At 51.2% G+C, this 22,557-nt stretch overlaps 1 protein-coding gene across 18 annotated transcripts in view; it reads right to left on the reverse strand.

Moving 5' to 3' along the window:
- The window catches only part of Gtf2ird1 (GTF2I repeat domain containing 1), a 103,982-nt gene that overhangs the window by 49,479 nt on the left and 31,946 nt on the right, over positions 1–22,557 (reverse strand). For 17 of the 18 annotated variants that reach the window (XM_076561002.1, XM_076560999.1, XM_042267641.2 and 14 more), the window contains exons 2-8: positions 16,650–16,778; positions 13,634–13,775; positions 8,672–8,827; positions 6,861–7,044; positions 5,166–5,476; positions 3,917–4,006; positions 1,608–1,691 (exon numbers count right to left, since the gene is read on the reverse strand). In XM_076561002.1, coding sequence (XP_076417117.1) covers positions 1,608–1,691; positions 3,917–4,006; positions 5,166–5,476; positions 6,861–7,044; positions 8,672–8,827; positions 13,634–13,775; positions 16,650–16,772 — 1,090 coding nt within the window. In that variant the 5' untranslated portion in view covers positions 16,773–16,778. Of the gene's footprint in view, positions 1–1,607; positions 1,692–3,916; positions 4,007–5,165; positions 5,477–6,860; positions 7,045–8,671; positions 8,828–13,633; positions 13,776–16,649; positions 16,779–22,557 lie in introns of those variants that run through there. The other variant, XM_016002382.3, reaches the window with a different exon arrangement.

Genomic DNA, 22,557 nt, shown 5'->3' on the forward strand with positions numbered 1-22,557 from the left:
GGCTGATTAGCCAGCCCCCACTAATCTACGTAGTTGAGTTCCAAGCCAGTAAGGACTAAGCCAGTAAGGGTCTCAAAAACAAACAAACAAACAAACAAATAAATAAATAAAATAAAAAAGAGACCAGGACACAGGAATGGGGTAGCCAGGCCACTAAGATGGCTGTGTTGGTTTGTTTTGTCAACCTGACATAAGGTAGAGTCATTTGGGAAGAGGGAACCTCCATTGAGAAAATGCCCTCACTAGATTGGCCTATGGGCAAGCCTGGGTGCATTTTCTGGATTGATGATAGATGTGGCAGGGCCCAGCTCACTGTGGGCAGTGTCCCACCTGGGTTGCTGGTTCTGGGTGCTATAAGAAAAGCAGGTTGGGCAAACCATGAGAGCAAACCAATGAGCAGTGTTCCTCCACGGCCTCTGCTTCAGTTCCTGCCTCCGGGTGCCTGCCTTGAGCTCCTGCGCTGTCCTGCTTTAGTCATGGAGTGTGACCTGAGAGTTGGAAGCTGACACAAACCCTTTCGTGTCCAGGGTGATTCTGGTCATGGTGATTCATCACAGCAACAGGATCCCAAGACAATGGTTCAGGGGCTAAGAGCCTTGTTGCCAAGCCTGACCACCCAAGCTTGATCTCTGGAACCCACACAGTGGAAGACGAGAACCGACTCCTACGAGTCATCTTTTGACCTCTACACTTGCACTGTGGCACACACACACACACACACACACACACACACACAAGTATTTAATAACATTTTGTTTTGTTTTGTTTTTGTTTTTTGAATTTTTTCAAGACAGGGTTTCTCTGTGTAACCCTGGCTGCTGGCTGTCCTGGAACTCGCTCTGTAGACCAGGCTGGTCTCAAACTCAGAGATCCACTGGCCTCTGCCTCCCGAGGGTTGGGATCAAAGGCGTGTGTTATCACTGCCCGGCCTTAACTTTTTTTTCTTTTTAAAAGATAGGGCCTCACTTTTTACCTCTCCAGCTGGGATAGAACATTTTATGTAACCCTAGGTTTCATCTCCAGCACCACGTAATACTGGCTGTGGTGGTGCACACCTATAATCCCAGCACTCAGGAAGTAGAGGAAGGATGATCAAAAAAAAAAAAAAAAGTTCAAGGTCATTGTCATCGACACAGCAATTTCACCACTGGCCTGGGCTACATGAGACTGTCTGAGCAACAGCACACAATAAAAGGTGGATGAAGCCTAAAAAATGATACCTGAGGTTGTCCTCTGGCCTCAACACACATACACACATACGTTCAAGTACACACACATATGCATGCACACACAACAAAAATAAGAGTACAATATGGAGCTGTGGGCACAGTACAAGCCAACAGGGAGCCACGCGGTACCCCTGCCCATCTTCCCACAGGTGACTCAAGGTCTGGGGATCTGCCATCATCCCACCCCCACCAAGAATCTGCAAGGGAAATATTGACACAACCACCTCTCCCCAGACAGGGGAGAGCCCACGCCGGATGCCATCCGCGCTGACGCTGCGCGGGCGCCAGCATATGGCTCCTGCTGTTGTGTTGGGGGAACAGAAGTGACTGCCACACATAATGAGATGCTCACCCGGTGGGCTGCCGCCGCCCACTCACCGTATCTGCTGTTAAACAGGATCTGCACGCACTCCCGCAGTGTGTTGATGTCCTCCATCTCCTTGATGAAGACGTCCCACTTCTCTATCAAAACACAGAAGGCCCAGTGAGGGCTGGTCCCCAGAGTGGGGGCTGCCGCCTCCCGTCAGAGTCCCCAGTTCCTACCACTCGCCCTCCACGAGCCTAGGGCGCCACTCTAAAGCACACAGCCCTCCTCCTACCCATTGTCACCTCGGTCCCTATGCAATTCAGGGTGCTCAGTGTCCCCTCGGCTCCCTCGCCAGCCCGTGTCCCTTCCGCATCTCCCAAAGAGCTGTGTAGACTCAGATCTGTCTCTCCCCAGACCACCCTGCCCCAGGCAGGTGAAAGCCCAGGAAAGCCACATCTCGTGAGGAAGGAGGGTCTTGCTATGTAAGACCAGGCTAGACTGGATTTGAAATCCTCCTGCCTCGGCCTCTTGAGTGCTGGGGTGACAGGTGTGTGTCACGATGCCTGAGGAATTCGGCAGTACCAGTGCCGGGACCTAGGACCCTATACATGCTAGAGAAGTGATCTATTGTCAAGCCAAGCTCCCAGGGCCTCACTGAGACATTCTAGGGAGGCGCTCTAGTGCCGAGACACACCCCCTGCCACTCACTGGGGAAAATTATAAACAATTCATGACTGTTCAACCACATTCTCAGCCCGCACATACATTCTTTTCCTTTCTTTTGTCTATTTTGGTTTTTTTTTTTTTTTTGGTTTTTCGAGACAGGGTTTCTCTGTGTAGCTTTGCGCCTTTCCTGGAGCTCACTTGGTAGCCCAGGCTGGCCTCGAACTCACAGAGATCCACCTGGCTCTGCCTCCCGAGTGCTGGGATTAAAGGCGTGCGCCACCACCGCCCGGCGTCTATTTTGTTTTGAGACAGGGTTTCTCTGTGTAGCTTTGGAGCCTGTCCTGAAATTCGCTCTGTAGACCAAGGTAGCCTTGAACTCACAGAGATCCACCTGCCTCTGCCTCCCGAGTGCTGGGATCAAAGCCATGTGCCACTGCCGCCACCACCACCCAGCTTTTTTGTCTGTTCTTTAGAGACAGGGCCTTACTGAATAGCCCAGGTTAGTCTCAAAGGAGAGCTTCCTGTCTCAGCTCACAAGTGCTGGGAACTACCTATGCATGCCCACCCCACTTTCTTTTCTTTTTTTTTTTTCTTTATCTTTTTACACAGGGTCTCACTATGTTGTTCTGGCAGGCCTGGTACTTTCTACGTAAACCAGACTGGCCTCAAACTCACAGAGATCCTCCTGCCTCTGTTTCCTGAGTGCTGAGTTAAAGGCACACACCCAACTTTAACTTTTTTGATGTATCTTCTCTCATAAGGAGGAGTGTAACTCCTCCCCCTCTGAGCACTGACTGGAACATTCTGGGCTTTCTCATGGATAGAATGGGGGCAGAAATGATAGTCATTTCTGAAATGAGGTCATGAAAAAAACCGACTTCCTTCCTTTCTCTGTCTTTTACCTCTAAGTGTGAGAACACCAGCCGCCATTCTGTGAGCCTGCTCACCTGACCTGATGGAAAGCAGCCCAGCTGGTTTAGAACTTAAGTCTCTTGCCTATGCCTGCGAGGGTGACCTTACACATGGCTCTCCAGCCTTCATCAAGCCTTCGGATTAGACTGCAGCCTGGCGGACAGCATGCCGACAAGCTTGGGAGAGACCCTTCACCACAAACTACTTCCTCATGGGCTGTGATAATTGGGTTTGCTTGTCAGCTTGTCAGGATTCGGAATCACCATGGAAACTAGCCTCTGGGTATGTTTGTGAGCGAGTTTCTAGACCGAGTTCACAAGGGTGGGAAGACTCACGCTAACTGCGGGCAGCACCATCCCATCGCTGAGATCCCAGAGTATATAGAAAGAAGAAATCAAACTGAACACCAGCATCCACCTCTTCCGGGGCTCTGATTGTGTGACCAGCCACCTCATGCGTCACGTTCTCCCCACCATGACGGACCGTAACCCCTCAAACTGTGAGCTACAACCAAGTCTTTCCTCCTCATTGCTTTTTGTTGGCTCTCTTATCACAGCAAAGGGAAAAGTAACTCCATGGCAATGAGAAAACTAATACACACACAGAAACTACATAGTAACAAATGCTTGTTTGAAGCTGTAGCTTGGGAATATTTGTGACACCCATGGCTGGCACACCCAGGTTTGACTCTCAGCCCCTTGGGCAAAACTGCTCCCCTCTTCTCTCACCCGTTATCTGATGGACCCATTTTCATCACAAAAAAACCACTCTGGCCAGGTCGCTGCCAAGGGCGCCGGCCTACCTGACTTGTCGTGGACAATGGAGAAGAGGATGCGCTTGGAAGCATGGACATTCTGGATGAGAGGCCCAGCAGGTCCTGCGGGCTTCTGTCCTGAACAAGGGGGAAAGAGAGGCATACATTTTGGAGGGGTCCCACATACCTCAGAGAAACTAGAACTGAGCCTGGCGATCGGGAGGTTCCAGGCTAGATCCCTAAGTACAAATCTCAGTTGCTCTAAACCAGACTTGGCTATCCGGAGGCAGATACCACAAGAGCAGGATGCTAGGCTCGCCTTCCCTTTCTCATTCTTTTAATCGCATTTATTCATTTATCTATAAAGATCAAATGACAATTTGTGGAAGGCAGTTCTCTCTTACTATGTGGGTCCCAGGAATTAAACTGAGGTCACTGGGCTTGATGACAAATGTCTTTGGCTAGGCAAGCACTAGATCAACTGAGCCATATCCTCCAACACCCAAGTCTGAAATGTCTAATTTAGGAATTTTTTTTCCCCCCAGACAGGCTTTCTCTGTGTACTAACTCTGGCTGTCTGGGAACTCTCTTTGTAGACCAGGCTGGTCTCGAACTCACAGAGCTGTGCCTGCCTCTGCCTCCCAAGTGCTGGGATTAAAGGCATGTACCAACACTGCCCGGCTGCTTTAGGAATCTTGATCCCAAGTATCTTAGATAAGGGATACTCCATAAGCATTCCACTTTACAAATGAAGAAACTGAGGCTCAGAGAGATTGAGACTTGCCTTGGCATACACAGCCAGGATAGAGCCCACATCTTCGTCACCCCCAGCTGCTCCTTCTCTTAGGCCCCTAAATCTTGAATCCAAGCAGGGTATGCAGAAGGTGCTCATTAAGTGCATATGGGCATTTTATTCCTTTTTTAATTACATTCATCTCTGGTGGGTGTGCGCATGCGTGGAGGTCAGAGGACAACTTGTGGGACTCAATTTTCCTCTTCCACTACATGATTCTCAGAGATTGAACTCAGGTCATCAAGCTGGTTGGTTGGCAAGCACCTTTACCTGCTGGACCATCTCATCATCCCTGATTAGTTTATTTATGCTCTTCACAGCCTCCTGGGGCTGTGAAGATGCCTTTTGGTCCCATTCAAGGTCTGTTCAGAAGGTCAAGTGGAGGCCCCAGTTTAACTGGGTCTCAATAGAATCCAAGTGGCAAGACCCACCCCTGCCCAGAATTGCCGCCTCCTCCGAGGCAACCACCCAGAGAGACATGCAGGTCCCCACTGCAGCATTTACCACAGCAGTCGGAGAAATCTTGGGCACTGGGGACCTGGGGCTCAGGCACAGGCCAGCCCAAGCCCAGGTCGCTGGGGGTCAACGGGCAGGTGGGCGCCTCCTGCTTGAGTTCCCGGATGGTGTGGTTGGGCATCGACGTGCTGTACAGGAAGTTGGCCATGGAGGATGGGGTGGCGGTGGGGGGCAGGTCCTGGGGAGTGACCTTGGAGGCCTGGCCATGCAGACCGCAGTCTCGGGACCCCTTGGGTAGCAGGGAGATACCGTTCATCTCCACCAGCGCCTTTGCATCCCGCCCACCATCATCAGGAGGCCTGGGTGAAGGAGAGGAGATAGTGACTGCTTTGAATACCTACTCTTGCCTGTCAATCTCTCCCTTTACAGCCCATGTAACACACTCTACAGAATATAACAGACCCGCAGGTATTCCAATGGGGTGGGATGGGAGCCAGGCCCTACATTATGGGTAGGGATGCAAGCCTGGCAGCGTGGGTATAATGCACCCGATACTAGGTGGCAACCACCGTCGGACCCAGGCCTGTACCAAGCTGCCTCAGATCTCCAAGCCACCCATCCCATCCTCCACGTGGCTCCTTCCCACCCCATAAGATTTAGCAGCTATATGCAACATGAAGTCCCCAGCTCTGCTGGGCCCATGGTATCCACCTTAGCCCAGGCTTGACCTCACCTCTCATCTGTCATTTATGACTCTCATTCACAGCCCAAGCTCACATCCAGGGCAGGCGGCTCTCCCAGCTCAAGATTTTTAAAATGAATTCATGTTTCTGAGACAGGGTCTCATGGAGCCAAGGTAGCCTCAAACTTACTATGTAGTTGAAGATGGCCTTGAACTCTTGGCCCTCTGACCTCTACTTCCCCAAAGGGCTGAGATTATAGGCACACGTCCCTATATGACAATCTCAACTCTACACACCATCATCCTTTGTCCATGACCTCTGCAAAGCCTTTGGTGTGGCTCTTTCCTAAGCCAGAATTCTCCCGGACGCTGTGACACAGAATTCCCTCATAGCCATGCCCTGACTCAGATTACACTGTATGACTGGGTCTTAGCTCCATGAGACCCAAAGCTTTCCTCATGAGTTCCCTCAGGGTGTCTCCAGCTTTCTGCCCTCTGGCTGGGTATGGGGGGGTAACAGATCTGTCTGTCTTTTTTTTTGGGGGGGGGGAGGCGGAGACAATCTCACTACATCGCCCAGGCTGGCTTGGAATCTGCCTCTCCCTCACTGGTACCAAGATTAAGCTGTGCACCTCCACATCCTGAAAGTTTTAACTCTCAACTTGACATTATCTGCAACCACTTGGGAAGAGAGTCTCAAAGAGGGGTTTAGACTAGGCTGGCCTGTGGACACGTCTGTGAGGAGACTGTCTTGATTACGCTGAGGCGGGACGGCCCAGCCCACTGTGGGTGGCATTATTCTCTAGGCAAGGGATTCGGAACTGTCTAAGAGTAGAGAAAGCAAGCTGAGCTGGCGTGCATGCCTGAATTCATTGCTTTTGGCTCTTGACTGTGGATATAACGTGACGAGCAGCTTCCAATTCCTGTGGACTCGACCTCCCTACAGTGATGGACTGGAACCTGGGATTGTGAGCCAAATAAGCCCTTTCTCCCATAATGGGCTTGTGTTGGTATTTTTAACCCAGCAAAAGGAAAGAAAATTAGGACAGGGGCTTACTTACCTCCTGAGCTTAAACCGTATTCGGTGGCTGTGCTCCAAAATGGCCATGAGCGCCTTGGGGTCATACTCGGCTGGCCTCCGGAAGGCCAGGCCCTCGGGCAGTCCCTGTACAGCCAGTAGCCCCGGCTCCCTGAGCAGCCTCTCATAGGGCAAAGGGACCACGCTGGCCCTGCCCATAGCCTCACCTGCCAGAGAGTAAACAGTGAGGCTCAGTACTGGCGGGGGGCTCGGCTGGACACACTGGGAGCCAGGCAATGCGTGGTGACTCCCCCTGGGAGAGGGGCCCTGGGTCCCTCCTTGCTGGAGACGCGGTACAGAATGAACAACACCAGCCTGGAGACAGAGCCCTACCGTGTATGTCTGAGGGCTGGAGAGAGGAGGCAGGAGAGCCCTTATGCCAAGCTGGTAGACTGAACTTGGCCGGTGATGGTGCACGGAATTTTAACCTCAGGCTTATCTTTTGGGAAGAAAGCCTTGGTCTCGGAATAACCAGGAGGCAGGAGGGAGTGGTCTATTGGAAGACCATGTCAGTGGGGGTGGGGAGGTGGTAAGAGGTGGCTATACAGGAAAGGTGCCTGGACGGGGACACTCGTGCCTGGGAGTTTGGAGATGGTAGAGAAAGCCCTGTCCTGGGGTCTTGTTTTTGCTCAGGGGTCCTACAGCGCAGAAGGGGTCTGCTCTACTGGGTGAGATGGGGGGAGGGCCAGGCCGTGCGGGACCAGGATGAGGTGGGTAGAAGACAACTGGGTAGAGCTGGGCAGAAGTGAGCAGGGCTAGGCTGGGGGCTGGGTGGGGTAAGGGCAGGGCTGACCTGGGTAGGGTGTTGCTGAGCAACTATCCTGGGCGGGCCGGGCGAGATAGAACTGGGCTAAAGTGGGTAGGTAGGGCAAAGCTAAGCAGGGCTAGATAGAGAGTGGGCGGAGCTGGGTTGAGACAGAACGAACGGGATTGGATTAGAGTACGGCCGGGAGGGGCGGGGCTGAGGCGGGCGGGGCTAAGGTGGGTGGGGATTGGATTAGAATATGGCTGGGTGGGGCGGGGTCGAGGTGGGCGGGGCTAAGGTGGGTAGGGCACAGCTGAGCAGGAGTGGGCTATGGTAGGTAAGGAAGGCTAAGTAAGCAGTGCGGAGCTGGACCGGTCTTGGTGGAGCGTGGCTGGGTGAGGCACAGCTCCACACAGCTGGGCAGAAGTGGGTGGGGTCTAGGCTGGGGGCAGATAGGGCAGTGCTGACATGGTTGCTGGGCAGGGCTAGGCTGAGGTGGGCAAGGCTTGCAGGGTTGAGCTTGGTAGGGCAGGGCCAGACCGGAGTAGGCTGAGTTGGGTGGGGTGGGGTGGGGCAGAGCTGGTGTGAGGCAGGTGGGGCTAAATTGGATTTGGCAGGGAAGCCCTGGGCTGAAGTGGATGAATAGGGCTGAGCAGGACGTGGGGAAGGGCCCGAGCTGGGGTGGGCGGAGCTAAATCAGCTAAGGCTGGGCCGAGACTGGCAGAGCAGGTGAGGCTAGGATTGAAGTATGGCTGGAGGAGGTCGGGTCAAGGTGGATGTGGTTACACTGGGAAGGCATGGCTGGGCTGACCTGGATACGGTGGGACTGGGCTAGGAGGAGAGGCTGGGTCAGACACCAGTGGGCGGAGCAAAGGCAGGATGGAATGAAGTGGGATCCAGCCGGGTGGAGTGAGGCTGGGCTGAGGTGGGCGGGGCTGAGCTGAGGTGGGCGGGGCTGGTCTGGAAAGGACTGAACCTAGACAAGGCAGGTGTGGGTAGGCTGGTCTCCCACCCGCCCCTTTCCGGAATGGAATGAGGAAGGATCTTACTATAAAGAACATCAAACACTTCCTCTACCATCTTCTGCAGCAGGTACACATCCGAGCACTGCTCCAGTGAGGACCGCGGGATGCTCCGGCCACCACCCTCACAGCGTTGCACCTTTTTAGGGTGTCCTGCTTCTGGATCCTTCCATAGGGGTCCCCCTGTGGGACAAGAGCACAGGAGCCGTAGGTTGGTGTTAAGGCCCGGAATCGGAGGCACAAGTGACTGACTGAATGAATGGGCACCCTGCTGAGAGCCCAAAGGCTGCAGGTGTCAATCTGGCCACACACTTTTCGGTGGACCTCAGGGTTGTGCCTTCCCTCTCTGAGCCTCAGTTCGCGATTGTTCAAAGAAGCCCGTGGAGTCCCGCTCAGAACTGGGACTCCATGAACATCTGTTTCACACACCATATTCTATATTCATATTTCAACCCACCTAAGCCCTACTTTTCCTGCTCGGCCCACATGGAAAACAATGGAGATATGGTGATGGTTAGTTTTAAATGTCAATTTGCCACAATCTGAGAAGGATGTCTCCAGTGGATTATCTAGATCACTGGTTCTCAACCTGTGGGCCATGACCCCTTGTGGGGTGGGGGGTGTCAAACAACCCTTTCACAGGGATTGCCTGTTGTTGGTCTTTGGTCTTTTTGGGGGAGGCCGTCACCCAGCTCCCAAATAAATACACACGGAGGCTTATTCTTAATAATGCATGTCCGGCCCTAGCTTGGCTTGTTTCTTGCCAGCTTTCCTTGACTTAACTTATCCCATTTACCTTTTGCCTCTGGGCTTTTCCCATTCTCTTATGTAAATCTTACTCTTACTCCTTGGTTGGTTGTGTAGCTGGGTGGCTGGCCCCTGGGGTCCTCCTCCTTCTAAGGCTCCTAGCTCTCCAATCCCTCTTCCCAGATTTCCCCTTCTATATATTCTCTCTGCCTGCCAGCCCTGCCTATCCTTTCTCCTGCCTTGCTATTGGCCGTTCAGTTCTTTATTAGACCAATCAGGTGTTTTACACAGGCACAGTATCACAGCTTCACAGAGTTAAACAAATGCAACATAAACAAAAGCAACACACCTTAAAATAATAGTCTACCACAGTTGTCTAAGACCATTGGAAAACACAGATATTTACAGTACAATTCATAGCGGTAGCAAAATGACAGTTATGAAGTAGCAATGAAAATAATTTTATGGTTGGAGGGGTCACCATAACCTGAGGAACTGTATTAAAGGGTCACAGCATCAGGAAGGTTGAGAACCACTGTGCTAGATCAAATGGCCTGTGGACACAGATATGTAAGTGGGAAATCGTCTTGATTGTTAACTGACCCAGCCCATCGTGGGCAGCACCATTCTCTAGGCAATGGGGCTCTGAGGCATATGAAACAGGAAAAAGCTAGATGAGAACAAGCTCCCTGCTCTTGACTGTGGACGGGACGTGATTATCAGCTTGAGTTCCTGCCTTGACTTCTCTGAAATAAGACTGCAACCTAGAATCATTTAGTAAAATAAACCCTTTTCCCCCTTGGTTGTTTTTGTTTTTTGGGTTTTTTTTTTTTTGGGGGGGGGGTTGTTAGGGAATCTTTAAGAAATATTTTAGTTCTTTGGGATAGGGTCTTTGTACATAGACCAGGGTGGCCTTGAACTCACAGAGATCCGCCTGCCTCTGTCTCCCAAGTACTGGGATTAAAGGCATGTTAGAAGCTCCAACAGAACAGAGGAAGAACAGGGTCTTGTGATCCCTTCCAGCTTGGAGCTGGCTCTCCTTGGCAACCATCCAAGCTTGAAATAAACTATCCTGATTCTGAGGGCTATAAATAGCCACTCTTTCTGGCTGTGGAAAATAAGGCACGCTGTCCCCAGGAGGCTGGGAGGGGCTACAGGACCCCACTACACCCACTCCTAGAAGCCAGCTCCACCCCAACCTTAGAGACAGAACAGGCTGGGAGAGCAGAGCAGGTGGAGTCTCGGGCTCCTGGGGAAACAGCTATATGCTCCAGCTACGTACCCCACTAATGATACATGCAGTGCTGGATCAATGTGGGGCGGCTAATCCTAGGGATAAGGCCCAGGAGACCATAAAAACTACTAACGAAACTATCAACAGCTGGTACCTGGGTGTCCACAGAGATCCCTGGCACCCCCCTCCACCCCAGGGATATGAAATAGGAGAAAGCTAGACAAGTTCTATCCTTGACGTTGAAGGGATTCGGGAGAAAGAGCAAGGGTCTGAGAACAGGAGTCCGGGCCTTGAATCATGCTCCCTGGGATGGCTATTCTTGGTTGTCATGGTGATTTGACTAAGAATGGCCCCCACAGACTCTTAGACCTGAATGCCTGGTCACTAGGGGAGTGGTGCTATTTGAAAGGATGAGGAGGTGTGGCTTTGCTGGAGGAGGTGTGTCACTGGGGGGAGCTTTGAGGTTTCAGAAGCCTACGCCAAGCCTGGGATCTGCTGCTGCCTGTGGACCTGGATGCAGAACTCTCAGCTCCCTCTCCAGCACCACGTCTGCCTGCACGCCGCCCTGCTTCCCATCATGATGAGAATGGACTAAACCTCTGAAATTGTCAGCCAGCCCCAGTTACATAGTTTGCTGATAAGAATTGCTGTGGTCAGCCAGGGCGGTGGTGGTGCACACCTTTAATCCCAGCACTCGGGAGGCAGAGGCAGGCGGATCTCTGTGAGTTCGAGGCCAGCCTGGGCTACCAAGTGAGTTCCAGGAAAGGCGCAAAGCTACACAGAGAAACCCTGTCTCGAAAAACCAAAAAAAAAGAATTGCTGTGGTCACGGTGTATGTGTGTCTCTTCATAGCAACAGAACACCGACTAAGACAGTTGTGAAACTGACTAAACCTGGAATTAACGACAATCCCAAAGACTGGGCACACCTGTGAGGGATTTTTTTTTTTCCTTAATTAAATCATTTGAAGTGGGAAGGCCCATCACTTCTAATCCGAATCTTTGGGGTGGGAAGATAAACCTTTAATCCAGATCTCTTGAGGTGGGAAGATCCACCTTTAATCTGGGCCACACCTTCTGCTGGCAGCCTAGATAAAGGTCACAGAAGGAGGAGGCTGGCACACTCTCTGCCTGCTTGCCCTCACTCTTGCTGGCCAGTCCACTCCTTCACTGGCATTAGAACCTCCTTCTTCAGGATCCTAGCGTATCCTGAAGACCAGCTGAGGCGTCCAGCCTCGTGGAGTTAACAGTTACTGAATTTTTGTTGTTCTTGTTTGTTTTGTTTTTCAAGACAGGGTTCTCTATGTAGCCTTGGCTGTCCTGGAACTCGCTCTGAGACCAGGCTGTCCTGGAATTCACAGAGATCCACCTGCCTCTGCCTCCCGAGTGCTGGGATTAAAGGCATGGACCACCACTACTGCCCGGTAGATACTTCACAACTATTGGATTCTTGGACTTTCTGTTGGCAGGCAGCCATTGTTGGAATAGCTGGACCACAGCCTGTAAGCTACTCTAATAAACCGTATGTGTGTGTGTAACAAAATTTTCCCTCCTGTAAGTTCTGTTTCTCTAGAGAACCCTGACTACTACACACACCTTCCAACCTGGGCTAAGGCAGTGGGGAGGAGGAATATGTCCACCGTGCCTCATCTGTACACCATGGGTGACATTTTCATGACCCTCTGGGAAAGGTAATGAGGTTTCGGGCCAATGGCCCTGCATGAAGTGTTGTTTGAGTCTGGTGTTGCTGGGGATGGAACCTAGGGCCTGAGGAACGCTAAGTAAAGTACTCTGCAGCCAAGCTACCCTCCTGGGGGACTGTAAGCCGGCACTCTACCTCGCAGGCCCACCCGACCAAGAGCTGTCCATCACTCACAGCCCATGCAAACTGAGCACTTCTTACCCCAAAACAAACAACAAAAACATTTGTCGCCCCACAAGGCCTCAGAGGTCAGAATAAGTGATTTTGCATCAAGTGTCATACACTCGCCGGGCGGTGGTGGAGCATGCCTTTAATCCCAGCATTTGGGAGGCAGAGCCAGGTGGATCTTCTGTGAGTTCGAGGCCAGCCTGGACTACCAAGTGAGTTCCAGGAAAGGCGCAAAGCTACACAGAGAAACCCTGTATCAAAAACCAAAAACAAACAAACAAACAAACAAAAAAGCGTCATACACTCACACGTGCTAAATATCTTAGCTGGAAAACGGCAGGTCCCTAACCTCAGTCAGACTCAGTCAAGAGGTAGAACTGGGAGCTGGGAATGTGGCTCCTTTGGCAGGACGCTCACCTAACATGCACCAAACCCTGAGTTCCACACCAGCACCCTAGACACCAGAAGAGGAGGTAAGTGCCTTCCCCACCTGGGCAGGTAAAGGCCAGGGAACCAGGAATTCAAGGCCAGCCTGGGCTACAGGAGAACCTGTCTTAAACAACAGGGAGTCAGCAAGAGGGCCCAGCAGGTCAAGAAGCTTTCGCCCACGCCCGAAGTCCTGAGTTCAAATCCCAGGACCCACGTGGTGGAAAAGAAAATTGACTCTAGCAAGTCTTCTGATGTCTATATTCACGCCAAAGCGTGTGCATGCCCACACACTTGCACACTATATAAATAGAATAAACAGAAAAAATAAAAACCAATAAAAAAAAAAGGTAAACAGTAAAAAAAAAAAAAATAGGTAGAACAATAGCTGAGGGTATGACTCAGTAACAGTGCTCTTGCTTAATAGGCATGAGGGTCCAGGTTCAATCCCCAGCACCATTAACAAATAGAGTAGAATCAGGTGATTGCTCTAGGCCTCAGTGTTCCCCTCTAAAAATGGGCATATGGACATGACTAGTGGTAGGCTTCAGTGATAGGCATTGCCAGGCTCCATTTGGAACAAAGCTGCGTCCAGTTCATCCCTCCAACAGGCTCTGCGGACTGGACAAAGCAGAGGATACAGAGAGATGGGCCAGGACCCTTGTCCTTCAGAAACAGCAGGGCCCTGGGCATGGAGGACGTGGGGTACTCACGGCAGAACCTGAGGAAGTCTGACTGGAGCTCCTTCCGGGTGTTCAGAAACATCCGTCCCTTCTCGGTGCCCATCACGAAGACGCTCTCATTGTGCACAGCCACACAGGCCACCTCCGTGTTCAGCTTGGAGAGCGCCGAGCACTGTGGGGGAGGGGCAGGGGGTGTGAGCTAAATCAAGACTAGCCTGGAACCCAGCACGGCTGTATGCTGTGCCTGTAATCCAGCACCCGGGAGGCTGAGAACAGGACGGTGGAGAGTTTGAGGCTAGCCCTAACTACAGAGACGGGAATACCAGTGAGAGATGGACCCTCCAGCCCACTTAACAGCCTTCTCTAAACCGTGAAAACCGGGCACCATGCAGCCTGGAGAATATGGCAGTAGAATTTCAATAGACTCGTTATAGGAAAAGGATCTCTCTAAGCAGGGCCGGCTGGCAAGGTGGCTCAGTGGGTAAACTGCTGGTCTTCTAAGCACAAAGACCTGAGTTCGATTTCGAGCACTCATGTTAAAAGGGTTGGGAGTGAGATGGGGTGGGGGTGGGGTGCAGTGGGGGCCAGGCTGTTAGTGGGTAAAGCATTTGTGGCAGAAGCTTAGGGACCAGATTGGATCACCAGCACCTATATAAATTTTGGGGAGCTGTGGCAGTGCTCCTAACACCCCATCAATTGAGAGGTGTAAGCAGGGGATCCTGGGAGCTAGCTGATCTCAGTGTATAAGACAGTGATGGAGGAAGACTCCAGTCATCAACCTCTGGCCTCCACACACAGCGCAATCAGGTCTTCTGAGCATAGAGAGCCTCCTTTCCAGATTGCTCCGGCTGCGGGCTGCTCCAGGTGCAAGCACATCACACACACACATACGCACGCACGCACGCACAGCCAGGTATGGTGGCACACACCTGTAATTCCAGCACTGGGGAAATTGAGACAGGAGAATCCATGGGGCTTTCTGGCCGGCCAATCTAGTTCACTTGATGAGTTCGGGCCAGTGAGAGATCCGGTCTCAAAACTAAAACAACATGATCTACAGCTATCCCACCCTGAATGTGCCTGGCCTCATCTAATCTCAGAAGCGAAGCATTGTTGGATGGGAGTCTGCTTGTAAGTACTAGGTGCTATAGGCTTTGCTGCGTATGCTGGCTCACATCTGTCATCTCAGCACTCAGGGAGGCTGAGGTAGGAGGATTGCTATGAGTTCGAGGCCAGCCCGGACTATACGGTAAGTTCCAGGTCATCCTGAACTGTACAATGAGATCCTGTTTCAAACAAACAAGCCAAGAAATAAAATAAAAACAAGGTGAATGGTACCTGGAGAATGAAACCCAAGGTTGGCTTGTGGACCCTACATGCATGCATACAACACCTGCACCCACTCATACCCACACAACATGCATGCATATAACACCTCCACCCCCAGCTGGCCTCACACAGAATTCTAGGTGGTGTACTTTTGTGGCCTGAAGTTATGACCAAGACACAGTATGAAAATCCTTGAAAGCAAAACTCTGTAAACCCTGTGGCACAAAATTGGCGCTTAATAAATGCTCGTCTTTGTGCCAACTAGCATTTTAAGAAGTTCTACTGTGGAATAATCCTTTGGTACACTGTGAAGATGTGTTGCTCTCATTGGTTTAATAAAGAGCCAACTACTAGGCAGGAGGAGGTTACGTGGGAGAGTGAGACTGAGAGAGTGCTCAGAAGAAGGGGAGAGTCACCAGCCAGAGGCCGAGGAAGCAGGAGATGAACATGCTATGTTGAAAAAAAGGTACCATCGTGTGGTAGAGCGTAGATAAGAATTATGGGTTAATTTAAGTTGTAAGAGCTAGTTAGTAACAAGCCTAAGCTACTGGCCAATCATTTATAATTTGTAAGTCTCACTGTGTGGTTATTTGGGAGCTGGCTAGCAGGACAAAAAACCCCTCCTACAAAGTTCTGCCCTGTGTGACCCTAAGGCAAGTTCTTCAACCTCTCTGGACCACAAGCCCACCTTTTGTGACAGCCTTAGCCAAGCAGGAGTCCCTGGGGAGGACTGTTAAGTTTCAGGACAGCCTACAGTGTAAAAGATTGACTCAAAACAACAAAATGAAAACAGCCACATGTGGCTGGTGGCACTGCCCATCAGGTCACATGTCAGTCATACCCACCACCACCGACAGGTGGATGAGGTTCAGGACATAGTGGTGGCCACTGTAGAGAAAGAGTTAGCACCCAGCTAATTTCTGAGGGTGTCTCCCACCTCGGGCGTTAAATATGACTTTGAGCAGCCTACAAGAACTACCTAGAAATGAGGTCCCCTATGCTCAGGAAACCAGTGACTCACTGTGTGACCTAAAGCAAAATGCTGCCTTCTCTGAGTTTCCACTTTATCATCAGAAAATGCCAACGGATGCTAGGCAGATCTACTTTTTGTTTTCACTGCTTGTGTGTGTGTGTGTGGTGCTGGGATTCAAACCTAGAGCCCTACTCCATGTGTTTAAGCTCAGTCTTGTCCTTTCAGGGTTCCACTCTGTAGCCCAGGATGGTCTCAAAATCAAGATCTTCCTATTGCAACCTCCCGGCTGTGGGATTCCAGGGACATGTAGACACAAACATACTTCGGTACATTCATACATACATACGCATCTGGGTCTACACACACACACACACACACACACACACACGTTTGCACGTGTGTGGAGGCCAGAGGACAAACTTAGCTGCTGTTCCTCAGACACCATTCATAATTGCTTTTCTATTTGTTTGTTTGTGTTTAAGGTGGGGTCATTTACTGACCTGGAACTCTGCCTAGTAGGCCTCCTTAACACTGGGATTACAAATGTGTGCCCCCAGGCCTGGCTTTTTTATCTGGATTCTGGGGGGGATTGAACTTAGGACCTTATGGTTGCAAGGCAAGCACTTTATCACTTGAGCTACCTCTCCCCACTCTCCAGAGATAAAGAGATTTTGATGGGCATACCCTCTCCGAGGTCTCCCACCTTTGATCTCGGGCCCTCTTCCCACCTGACCAGACACTCACCATGGAGTCTAAGGCGGACACCAGGCTGTTGATGAGCTCGTCCTTGCGGGTGAAGGTGGAGTTCCAGCGCTCAGACCCGCAGCCGTTGGTGGGGATGTCACAGTGCTTCCCCAGCAAGGCCATGGTCACCTAGAGAAAACAGTGAGGACACAGCGGGTATTAACACAAGGTACAACTGGGTGAGCACACCTGGTTCCCAGGGTCACCCGAATTCACAAGTGGGAAAGACTGCCAGCTGGCCTTCCTTCCCATCATTCAAGGACCTCAAAGGTATGACAGGAGACAGCAGAGATCTAAGTGAATAATGTACAACCATTTTCTCCCATTTGAAACATTTTCAGAGAATTTAAACATTCCCTCCTAAAGGGAGGCTCTTGAAACTCAAGGACAAAGCAATGTACACAACTCAGGAAGCTCAGGAAACTTATAAGGTTCAGAAAGTTCAGGAAACTGATAAGGCTCAGGAAGCTCAGGAAACTCATAAGGCTTAGGAACTCCAGAAATTCATAAGGCTCAGGAAACTCAAATTCATAAGGCTCAGAAAGCTCAGGAAACTCATAAGGCTCAGGAAGCTCAGGAAACTTACAAGACCCAGGAAACTCAGACGCTCACGAAGCTCCGGAAGCCCAGAAATTTGTAAGATTCACAAGGCCCCCCCTCCAAGTTTATAAATGCGGAGAGCAATAGTGTATGAGGGGCTGGAGCAGGGATACAGGATACTCTTCTGTAGAACTGTCTGTAGCCCATGCAGAGTTCCAGAGAGGCAACTTTTTGTGAGTGGCATCAACCAGGCTGAGGTGGGCTTTTTGGTGATGCAACTGACTTGAGTCACGCCCATTACAGCAAGAAGCCCCTCACCCACTGTGGTGGTCTGAATGAGAATGGCTCCCACCAGCTCACACATCTGAATGCTTTAGCCCCAGTTGGAGAACTGTTTGAGAAGGATGAGAAGGATGAGGAGGTGTGGTCTTGCTGGAGTGGGTGTGGCCTTACTGCAGGAAGTGTGTCGCTGGGGGTGGGCTTTGACGTTTCAAAAGTTCTCCCTCCGCCTGCTGCCTGTGGATCAGGATGCACAGCTCTCAGCTGCCGGTCCAGGGCCATGCCTGTCTGCTTCCTGCCATGACGACCATGAGCTAACTAAGCCTCTAAAACGGTAAGCAAGCCCTCCCTCAAATGCCTTTTTTTCCTACAAGTCGTCTTGGCCGTGTGTCTCCTCAGAGCAATAATGAAGACATCCTCTAACCAACCAAAACTCACTCACTCACTCATTCACCAAGCTAGCCTCGGATGGAATGCTTTCTTCAGTCTGTGGTCAGTGCCCTCCGGGGGCAGACGTTTGGTGGCGTCTCTCCATGACAAGACACACAACAGCAACACAGCTGAGGGTTATGCCCCCAAGGAACAGCCCCCCCCCCAGGTATTCAATTCATAACCAAAGCGAGCCCATTACCATGATACTGATCTGCCAGATAGGTTCTAACTGCCAGCGTTTTCCATGGATGTAACTCTAGTCACAGCCCTCTCCTGCTCGCACACCCTCCGTGGAGGCTCCCTACGTCCCACACATGTTGAACAAGGCCTTGCTTTACTTTGCAGCTTGGGCTGCTTGAACCTCTTAATCTTCCTTTCTTCTACCTATTAAGTACTGACTGGAATTACTGGCCTGTGTCCACATCCCTCTAACCAACCCTGCTGGAAAAGCACCTGACTGCCTCATCCATGGCGAGGCTGGGCATTGCCCTCTCTACACTCTGTACACACCTCTGGGCTTGGTCACGCGTCCCCAGATCAAGGCCACTGCCTTGAAGCCAGAGTCTATTTCCTGGATTTGGGACATGGACTTGGAGCAGGTACGGACAGCCACAACGGGGCACAGGCCACTTCCTCAAACTAGGGATTCCCCAGGAAAGGACTTTGTCCCAACTTACTGGGGCTCCACACAGCTCCTCCTTGAAAAGCCTCTTTGGCTTGCTCAACCCTAAATCCAAAGACAAGGCTGCTGATCGCTGGTGGCTGGCTTCATCCTGTTCTTCCAGAGCTGTTCCTAGGTGGGGGGGGGGGGTGGGGGGGGTCCCTACATGCTGCCTCTGAGAGCACCAGCCCCTCACTAGACCAAAGGAGAGGAGGTAAGGGGCAGAAGCAGGGGCAGGACACTCTCTGGCTGGGTGTGTCATCCATGGATAGATCTACAGATTCCACACCCTGTTGCCACCTGTCTGGCACCTGTCAACAGAGCTTCGAGACGCTCACTGGGTGGGGTGGGGAAAAGCCAGGTGGCAGGGCCTCCAGGCCCACAGCCTAAAAGGGCACCAAGCCCAGGATGTCTGTGGCCACGACAACTGACTCCCAGGCTGTAAACTCCGCACGGGTCAATCTGTGTCTGTCCTCCATGGCTGACCCTCGCTCGGGGTCCAATTCACTGTCCGATGTGTTCAACGGACCAGGCACAGAATCCCAGACACACACACCCCCACCAACCTGGCTGCAGTGGGATGGGATGGGAACCTCAAAACAGCAGCAGGTGTCCTAGATGGGTATGAAGACGCCACACCAATAGCCAACACCAGACCATTAAAACAGAATAGAGAACAGAACCCAGCTCTGGACTCAGTACTGGCTCAGCTCTGCTCTTGGGCTACAGGAAAACACTGGTTTGAGGGCCAGTGAAATGGCTCAGAGAATAAAGGTCCTTGCTAAGGACCTGCGTGGATCCCCTGGGACCCACATAGTAGAAGGACAGAACTGACTCTTGCAAGTTGTCCTCTGACCTCCACAGGCATGTGGTGGCGTGTGCACACAGAGACATACATGTACATATACCAAAATAAGTAAGAAAGAATGCAAGGGAAGCCGGGTGGCGGCGGCGGTGCACGCCTTTAATCCCAGCACTTGGGAGGCAGAGGTAGGCGGATCTCTGTGAGTTCGAGGCCAGCCTGGTCTACAGAGCGAGATCCAGGAAAGGTGCAAAGCTACACAGAAAAACCCTGTCTCGAAAAACTAAAAAAAAAAAAAGCAGAGAAAAAAATAAAACAAATGGTTTGAGCAGGCCTACTGGCCCACCCTGCTATCTCAGGGTGACTCAGAAGACCAAAGCAGGAGCATCTCAAGTTCAAGGATAGCCTCGGCCACAGAGTGAGGTCAAGCCATCCTGGGAAACTTAGTGAAATTCTGTCTCCACTAACAACAACAACAACAAAAATGATTATAAGAGGGCTGTGTATATAGCTCAGCAGCAGAGCACCTGCCTAGAATCGCCCAGTGAGGGGCTGGGGTGTGGCTCAGTGGTAGAGCACCTGCCTAGAATCCCCCAGTGAGGGGCTGGGGTGTGGCTCAGTGGTAGAGCACCTGCCTAGAATCCCCCAGTGAGGGGCTGGGGTGTGGCTCAGTAGTAGAGCACCTGCCTAGAATCCCCCAGTAAGGGGCTGGGGTGTGGCTCAGTGGTAGAGCACCTGCCTAGAATCCCCCAGTGGGGGTCTGGGAAGCATACTTCCACATTAGAGCATCTGCCTAGCAAGTTCAAGACCTTGAATTCCATCCCCAGAACCACAAATATAAGTTAATAATAAATAAACCAAGCCAGGTGGTGCAGACCTATAATTCCAAGCATACAGAAAATAGAGGCAGGATGACCGGGAATTCAAAAACATCACTGGCTACATGGTGAGTCTGAGCCAGCCTGGTTACATGAGACCCTATCTCAAAACAAGTAGCAAAGAAAATAAAAAATAGCCAGGTGTAATGGTACACACCATTAATCCCAGCACTTGGGAGGCAGGCGCAGGCGGATCTCTGTGAGTTCAATTCCAGCCTGGTCTACAATGAGAGTTCCAGGACAGCCAGAGCTGTTACACAGAGAAACCTCATCTGGGGGAGGGGAGGGGAGAAAAAGTAGAAGAGAGAGAGAGAGAGAGAGAGAGAGAGAGAGAGAGAGAGAGAGAGGGAGGAAGAGGGAGTGTACATCAGAACAGTCACTCAAGGATATGGAAGACAGGCCATGGATAGGATACATTGAAAAAGAGGCTGCTGGTAGCTTTGTATTGGCCATTCTGTGGCCCTAGATCACCCTGGTGTGGTAGAGGAAGGGTCTACTGTATAACTGTACTATCAAATCCCTAGCCAGGACGTCTGCCTGCCTGGGAGCCTTCCAGCACAGACAGCCTTCAGACATGGCTGCCAGCTACTCCTTTGAGCCCTTGGGCCATTCCCAGAAAAACTCTGGGTCGTCAGCCGCTCAGCTGCCCAGACCCAAATCAAATCAGGGCCAGGCAAGCGGCAGTAGTTGGCGCTCTTGACCTCCAGCTTGCTCCAGACTGCCCTGACTCCTTCTGGCCAAGGTCCCAATCTACTTAGGAGAGAACAGGGGACTCTGAGCCAGAGGAATCAGGAGATGGAAGGGAGCGGAGTTGTGGACTATCTGGTCCCAGCCAGCTGGACTCACAGGATCCTCCGTCTCCGAGAGAGTCCAAGTGAGGTACTTGGGAACTTGCCTCTGTTCTGCAGGAGGCAAGAGAAGCCCCAGGCCCAGGGATGCTAGGAGCACGTAAGTGTAACATTCATTAGTACAAGCGGGGCCCTGAAAGGGAAAAATAGGGTTGGCAGGGTGGCTCAGTGGGTAAAGGCACGTGCCACCAAGCCTGACAACTTTGATCTCCTGGATGTGCATGATGGAAGGAGACAACCAGCTCCTCCAAGTTGTCCTCTGACCTCCATATGTATGAGCCTCTGATGTGCATGCGCGTGAGCACGCACACCGGACACTAAGTAAAAATTGATTTTTCATCAATACACAAGGCAGGTAGAGTAAAACATTGATTTTTACTTAGTGTTAAGTTAAGGGAAGGAAAACAGGGAACACCAAGTCTGATGAGCAGTTAAGACCCCAGGGGAGGGGAGGGGAGGGGACCAGTAGAAGAGAGGCCCCAGCAATGACAGCAGGACACCAGAAGAGCTGTGAAAGCCCAGTGAGGTGGCTTATGCCTGTAATCCTAGCACTCAGGAGATGCACCACCCTCTTCCGGCCTCCACAAGCCACCTCCACACGTGGGACATTGGCACAGATACAAACAAAGGCAGGATTTTTTTTTTTTAATTACAAGAAAAAGTTAGAAACCATTCCAGAAAACCATAACTAGTCTACATGCAGAGACAGCAGACCCTGGGTCACCCAGGCCCCAGCAGATACAGCTGCAACAGGACTCCTGTGCCTAAGGCTCAGGAGACGTGGCGGAAGAGGAGGCGGAAAGATTCTAAGAGCCAGAGGACCATGAAGTCTTCCCGGGATCACATCTCCTAGAATTGACAGGGAAGCCACACCCATGATACCTGAACAATTTGTTGCCTAAACAAGACCCAAACAACGACCACACCAACAGACATGCAATATTGAAAGAGGAAAATCTTACCATCCCCCACCCACCCTAGACAAAGAACTCCAGGTAATTAATGACTGTTGAACGAGGGAGGACTCGTCTTTCCCAAGGATGAGCCCTCAAGTTGACCATCCAACACCAAGTGGTCAGCCCCGAAATCATATACACACAAACACCATGAAATGGACTTAGGAGGTCGGGCGCATGTATTTATATGTTTATATGTGTCTGTAACAATAACAATCAAAGGAAAAAGTTGCCGTGGATTTTATTGATATGTTTATATATTTACATAACAATAACAATTTTAAAAAAGTGGTCATGCATTTGAGAGGGAGTGAAGGGGGCACTGGAGGGAGGAAAGGGAAGGGGGGAAATGATATAAATAAATTTTAATTAAAATTAAAAAAATAGAAGTTGCAACTTGGAAGCAGTTTGTGGTGGTACAAACCTGCACCTGTAACCACAGCACTCAGGAAGCTAAGACTGGAAGATTACCAGGAGTTCAGGGTCATCCTTGAGTCGGTGTCAAAATTTAA

This window comes from Peromyscus maniculatus, chromosome 23, assembly GCF_049852395.1.
Source record: "Peromyscus maniculatus bairdii isolate BWxNUB_F1_BW_parent chromosome 23, HU_Pman_BW_mat_3.1, whole genome shotgun sequence".
Classification (NCBI taxonomy): domain Eukaryota; kingdom Metazoa; phylum Chordata; class Mammalia; order Rodentia; family Cricetidae; genus Peromyscus; species Peromyscus maniculatus.